Raw genomic sequence first — 7,052 nt, forward strand, 5'->3', positions numbered from 1 at the left:
GTCTTCTAAGCCTTGTAGCAATACTGACTGTGTCTGGGCAGCTCTTTAATTCTACCTTTTTTCCCCCCTCTTTGTAGATTTACGATCAGGTGCTGTTGGGACATTAGCGCATATACGACTTACCCCAGTTATCATCCTCATGTGTGTCTTAAGTCATCAGAGGTGACCTTATCCTGGGAGAGGCTACAAAAGATTCACCAGGCACTGGCATGAAGAAAGAGTCTTTGTAAAATGGACATTTAAAAACAAACTACCAAAGATTCCTCCACTGACTGACTCAAAAGTTAAATAAATACATAAATAAATAATAATAAAAAAAAATTAAAAAGCACTGGGGACATAAAAGGCATCACGGGAGTGTAACTCACTATGAACCACGCGTGAGAACGATATCTGGCCTAAGTAAGGAAGAGACCTTCAGGTGCTTTTGTGGTCAATAATGAATACAGCATCATCTGGTTGAACTCTCGGAAAAGAGCTATAGAAACCCTTGTCAAAGCACAAAGTCATGGCTGGTTTTGTTTCAAATGAATAGTTTGCTTGTTACCATGGAAACCTAATGGCCTGCCAAAAAAAAAAAAAAAAAAAAAAAAAAAAAGAGGAAGGAGAGAGAGAGGAAATAAAAACAAGAGAGAGAGAGAGAAACACCTCACTGTAAACAGGGTATGTGAAGAGCTGGCATTCATTTTCCCTTCAAGAAGGTTTTTAGTATAGAGTTAAATAAATGTAGGCCCTTTCTACTTTGGCTGTCACCTCCCCTAGAGAATAACCCTAAATCAGAGCTGTTTTAAGACATTTATGTTTCATTTCTCATGGCTATGCTTGATAACTGTATGCTGTCTCCTTTTGCATGCATTACTATCCAGGATGTGCGACCTGGGCTTACATATTACACAGGCTTATCGGAGTTTGCTTGCGGCCACTCGAACACCCCTCTCCCCTCCCCAACTAAGTCATCTGTTCTAATCAAGTGAAGAAACCAAACCACCGTCTTTTATAAATTGCCATGGAAACCAAGTGCCTTCAATGAAACAAGCCTGATTTAAAAAAAATAAAAATAAAAAAATAAAATAAAATAATAATAATAATTTCAACACAGAAGCTTGCACTGCTAAAATGTGGTTTGTGCAAACTATTTTCTAAACAAACTACGGAGCCTGGGTGTGCAGACTGCAGGCAAGGAGATGAAGCCGCTTCTGGAGATGGATGGACCTAAGCTGCTGCGTAAGCCCTTCTGGATGAGATATTTGTTGTTTAACCTTCCAGACAGCCATGGCCTTTCAGCTTATTATCCATTAGAAAATAGCTTCCGTTGGTCCTGGAAATGGGAGCAGCACTTTTTTGTTGTTGTTGGGGTTTTTTTTTTCAGGTTATCAAGTGGGTCAACCAGAGGAAAAGGTCGTTAAGATACACTTAGCGCAGAAGGTGGTAAAACACAGAAGTGATTTTCTTACTCTAACCTCCATTCGCAAGGCAGTCGGCCCCGGCGTTAGCGGGACGGGGAGGCATGCATGGGGGATGGCAGCGCGTACCGAGACACCAAGCAAACCGCAGAGCTCTGCAAACCTGGCGCCAGCAAAGCACCAAGGGTGCCGTGCCTCCGCCCTGGAGCCAGACTCTGTGCAGATCGCGAAAGATTATTTTGTTATTATAGCAAAATTAAAAAAAAAAATAAATCCACTTTTACAGCAACAAAAAAGAAATAAAAAAGAAAAAGCAAGCTGTACAAATGGTTTTGAGCTACCCGAACACGTACCGTTAACCAGCCAGTTTTCCACTGTATTGTAAAGTTCCTTTGCAGTTGGTTATGACAATTTGAAGACCTTTTTCCTTAAATTATCTCAGCTTTTAATTCATTTTACAAAAAAATACTTTTGTCTAAAGAATAGTATTATAATTATTATTATTATTCTGCGTTCTCTCGACACCCTAGGATTAAAAAACCAACCTGATATGCAAATAATTGGAGTACAAACATGAAAACACACAAACAAACGAGTATAATATTTGCAAATACGAGTATAAAAAGCACAACAAGATGCAGTAAAACAATGACAAGGCTTGATTTTTTTTTTATTCTGTAGAGAAATGTTTGTGCAAATTCAGTAATTCAACTGAAGAGATAATTTTACAGCTATGTTCAATAAAGCCTCTTTCCAGGTAAGGTATGCCAAGTGGTATGTGTGTTTGTTGAGCAATGTGCCCATGCGCCCCGGATGGGTGCAACTGGCATGGCTTGGTTTTTCCTTGGACAAACTGGTGTTGTCTGAAGGTATAATGGTCCATACTCGTGATGCTCGGGGGCTGGAGCTTTCCGAGGACACTGTCGGCTCCATAGTTTGTAGGCAGTTTGTGGTGTCTGTAATTCCCTGTGCCACAGCGGGAAGGCTGCTGGGAAGATGGTGGGAACTCTTGAGGCTAGATGGACTGTGGGTTTTTTGAAACCCTTAAAAAAAAACAAATTTCCCACTGGCAAGCACTGGATTCTAATTGTGGACAGAGGACAGGTCGGGTATGGTGAGATCCTGGTGCAGAGTTTTGCTTAGGAAGTCGGTGTGTCTCCTAATTCAGGATTTGTGGAAACCAAACCTTCACATGTATCCTCCTGCTGATCTCTCGTGAAAACCACAGAACTGTGGGATCGTCCAAGAGGCTACTCTGTGGACGCTTTTGGCGTGGCTGTCTTTGGAGGGCCTGGCTTTTCCCGAGGCTGCTAGGGTCCCTGCCAGAAGTGGATGCACAGGGTTTTTGCAGGAGACCTCCTGTTACATTTCCTATCCTGTCTCTGACCATCATGCGATCTGGGCAGCTTCTTTTTGCTCATTTTCTGGTTGGAGCAGCAGCTGCAGCAATGCTCCTGGCTGGAGCTGGGCTGGAGCTGGGCTGGAGCCGCAGTGGGCGCTGCAGGAGGTCCCCCCTGCTCAGGGGGTGGGCACGCACGCTCTTGCTTTGCCACACAAAGCTGATGACAGACCTTGTTCTGCTGTGTTTTATGACACCTGATTTCATTGTCTTGATCAGATGAAATGGGGAATATGGAAAAAAAAAAAAGAAAAGAGTGGCAATCTGTCGATCATTTTGAAGTGAAGCATGAAGTATTCCATTTCCTTTAAAATATTTTCCCATTTTTCCTTCAAATTCATCCCTTCCAAAAATAGACTCGAAGTAAACTGACATTTGGATTCCCATTGATCAGCACAGGCCAGGAGAAGCATCTTCGAAGCGCCGGGCAGAGCTCCAGCCACAGCGATGACGGTGGCGGTGTGACAGGGGACTCCGCAGGAAGAGAGGATTTGGAAAGCACCCTGCGATGTCCTCTCCTGCTCAGGCAGCTGTGATGAAGACAGCCTGAAGATAATGAAGTAGAGATTGTGCTTGCTTGTTTAGATCCCAAGCTAAGACTGCAAACTCAAATCTGTATTTCCTCTTTGTATTTTGATTTTTCTTTCCCTTGGTCAAGGACCACACTGAGTATTTGATAAAGGTTTTCAATTGACAGCCAAAGACCACAGATGTCTTCTTTCAAGGCAGGATAATCTGTTTGTCCCGAAAAGCCCAGATCTTTGTGTGAAAGGAAATTTATTCCCCTATTTCACTTCTATTCTGCTTTGCTGCAAAAGAAGGTGCTAAGAAAAGCTGGTTTTCTTTCAGTTGTTGATTTAGAAGTAGTGTTATCTTCCTTTACATTCCCAATATAAGCTACCAAAAAGGCAATGGGATTTTACTTTGTCTGGGTCACGAATAATAATTACAAACTGAGATATGTATGTACTTCCTAGTCTTGATTTTTTTTTCTTTTCCATTTCAGTTGTGAAAATTAATGTATTTGTAAAATTTTTGGCCTGGCAATCAGTCAAAGGGAGTTTGAAATGATGGCTCTTCTATGAAATGTGCTAAATCCTATAATTCAGTTCCTGGGTATCCAATCTAGTAATGTTTCTGATGTATTTTTAAATTGGACATCAAATACATAATTGTGCAAATGTGGACTTTGCAGCAACTACAGCACTTGGCTGTTGGGATTGGTGACCATTGTTTCTGTGGGGATGGCTGTGGGAGTTAGCTGGGTGGAGCCCATGATAAAATTTCCATTTTTTTTTTAATTCTTTCTCAGGATGATCTGGAAGCATAAGGACATTATTGGCATAGTCCCCTTATATTGCCTCCCACAAAGCCATGCAAGTTCATTTCTTTCACAAAGCACGTAGTCTGAACGTGAAATCCCACATACAGTTATGAAGCACTTTGATCTCACTGTGCTACCAACCCATCACTTCTGCAGCTGGCTCCAGCCAGGCTTGGATCCTGGATGAGACACAAGGGAAGATAAAAGAGCATAGACTAAAAGGGGGCAAACGCATTTCAAATCGCACTACAAATGCACATTTATGGTTTGAAGGCAGGAGCAGCTACCTGAGAGTCCATCAACGTGGTGATGCCTCATGTGATGAAGGCACGGACTAGTGGAGGATAAGGTGTCTCCACTGAGCCCATCTCAGATCAGCCAGTTTTTGCAGACTATTACCTAAGGGCATGCTACTGTCAGGCCCACAGAAATCCTTGGAAATGGGAAACGTCTTCTTAATTTGGGAGAGGAGGAGCTGGTTCGCCCAAATAACATGGAGATGCAGCTGGCAGTCCCTGAACGGCTGCAAGCCCCATGCCCAGGTACCGACCTCCACTGGTGCCAGAGCAGTTTCCTTCTTGACACCCAGCACTGCTGTGTTCACCAGTGTGAATTGCGTAATTTAGTTGGAACAGCTTTGAGGGCAATTGGGATTCCCAAACTTTAAAACCAAAGTTGATCAGTTAAAATATCAGCTTATTGTTGAAGTTTGTTCTCTCTTTTACTGCCTTGTAAGGTTAGTGAAATCCCTTTGTAGTGAGTAATTTAGTCAGAATGATCAGATTTTTTTCCACCCTTAGTGGAAGAGGCTCACATGCTTTTATTTTTGGAGGGTTTACTTGCTAGTAATTTTTTTGTCATGTATCAAAGGGTAAGTGAAACTCTCTTTCTCCCCAAGAAGAACTGTGATCCATCAGAAGAATGGCTTTATAGAGCACTTCAATAAAAAAGATATAGTTTGGTATTATAAGCACTCTCTGCCTATATATGCTAATAAAGATATTGGGTGCCATCTGGATTAATTCTTGTATTTTCTCATAAAGCTATAAAAAGCTATAAAAAAGGTTATTATTACATTTCAATTTCTTTTTTTTTTTTCTTTGCAAAAAAAGCAACAGCACAGGAGCGTGCTCCCTCATTTACGGCTGCCTCAACCCCGATGCCCATCTCAGTCTCAGCAGCACAGAAGGAATTAAACCAGCACATACAAACCATTTGATTTCCCTTCATGCAAAGGAGCTTAACAACCCAGAGCTCATGCAATCCTGCAGTCATTGGACCTTTGGTCTTCAGATGCTTTATGTCATCTTTCCTTAAGCCCCCAACTCTGGTGTCACCCCGTAGATCCCATGGGAATGCACCCTGGCACGCAGAGGTGTAGTCAGGGAAAGGTGCTCTGCGGGACTCGGGCTCAGGGGGCGGATGTGCTGGGCACACCCGGTACCGGCGACCACCCACCATGCCCCTGCTCACAAATTAGTCAATCTTAAAACCAATTAAAAGGTAGAAGACGCAGGACACATTAGATGATTGCCCCCTACGCTGCTCATAAGGCTGTTGCAAAACTTGGCTGCTGCGAGGTTTGTCACCCTCATTCTTGTCGCCAGCATAAACGTATTCATGGCTGGCTGAACATTATTTATTCTTGTGCCAGCAACATTAAAATATATTTTCCGCCCTTTCTGGTGTTAAGCTCCTCTCTGTACCCCCAGACCACCTTCAGGTCCCCCTTTTGGCTGTTTTTGGCCAGGTTACAATATTTATATCTCTGGGTTAGCAAAGATAAATAATAAAAAATAAAAGCTATCATTAACCCAAATACAGGATACTTGGGATACTACATGTAGGTGTGACTTACTAAAACACAATGTACTTTTCCTTTGTATCTGTCAGATTAAGGAGTTTGTACCATGAGCTTTATATTTTGGGAAGTTTGCTGTATTTTCTCCCCAAAATAACACATCCAAAGTCTGTGAAGAAGTCATCCCACTTAGATCTGAGTGTTTCCGGATAGCAAGTCCTTCAGAGGTTTCAGTGGTGACACTAAGACTTTTATTTAATAAAATGGCATCTTACCCATACCTCTCAGAGAAATAGTTGTGTTGTGTTGAGACTACTCTAGTGAGAAGAAACTCATCAAGCCTCCAGAGAAAGCAGTGATGCTGCACGTATGGGGAGTAATTCCCTCCTCCCCCTGTGCCCCTCCTCAAATGCCCAAAACCATCCAAAACCATCCAAGTTCACTTGGTCATTTGCAACATTTTGTAACCTGCTGAGAGCAACCCTAGTACTTTAATTAAAAAAATCTGTGTCAGACAATTGACAAGAAACTGAAATATAAGTAGGAAGATTATGTTTGCGTTCCCTCTTTAGATGTTTCTGCATGCATCCTGGTGGCCTCACCTAACGGTCTCTCCTAGATGGTTCTTTGTATGACATGGTCAGGTTGAGCGTCACCTTATTGGAACTTACCAAGGATCAATGACAGGTGACTTGCAGCCAGTTTCCTTCCATTTCTATTCTCTGTAATTTTTTTTTTTTTCATTGAGAAAGAGACTTGAATGTTGGCAAGTGCTTGGACAAATTGATATGAATGCTTTTCTCACAGCTAAAGTCATGGCTGACAACTGGAGAAATATTTCTGCTGATTCCTTGGGATCCAGAATCTTTGCATGCAACAAGTCTTTGCGTTCTACAGGCTGGAGGTTTGCAGTCCTCCACCTGTAGGGAAGAAACAAGATCACTGCAACGACTGCAACTGTAAACTATTGACTTGTTTTTGACGTATATGACCACAAAAGAGATTGAAGAAACACACATTACTGCGAGTAAGAATTATCAGCCTCAGCAACTTCTCAGGAAAGATCAGATGTGCTTCTGCTTGCACACTACCAACTGCAAAGGGAAAACCCCTGTGTGTTTGTGT

At 42.3% G+C, this 7,052-nt stretch overlaps 1 protein-coding gene across 1 annotated transcript in view; it reads left to right on the top strand.

The window, feature by feature from the left end:
- Positions 1-2,168, top strand: part of MDGA2 (MAM domain containing glycosylphosphatidylinositol anchor 2) — a 389,698-nt gene extending 387,530 nt beyond the window's left edge. Inside the window, exon 17 of the mRNA XM_080397260.1 lies at positions 78-2,168. Within this exon, the coding sequence (XP_080253386.1) occupies positions 78-166 (89 nt within the window). The 3' untranslated portion in view covers positions 167-2,168. The remainder of the gene's footprint in view (positions 1-77) is intronic.
- Positions 2,169-7,052: the final 4,884 nt, after the last annotated feature.

The sequence above is a fragment of the Falco punctatus genome, assembly GCF_963210335.1.
Source record: "Falco punctatus genome assembly, chromosome: 7".
Lineage (NCBI taxonomy): Eukaryota > Metazoa > Chordata > Aves > Falconiformes > Falconidae > Falco > Falco punctatus.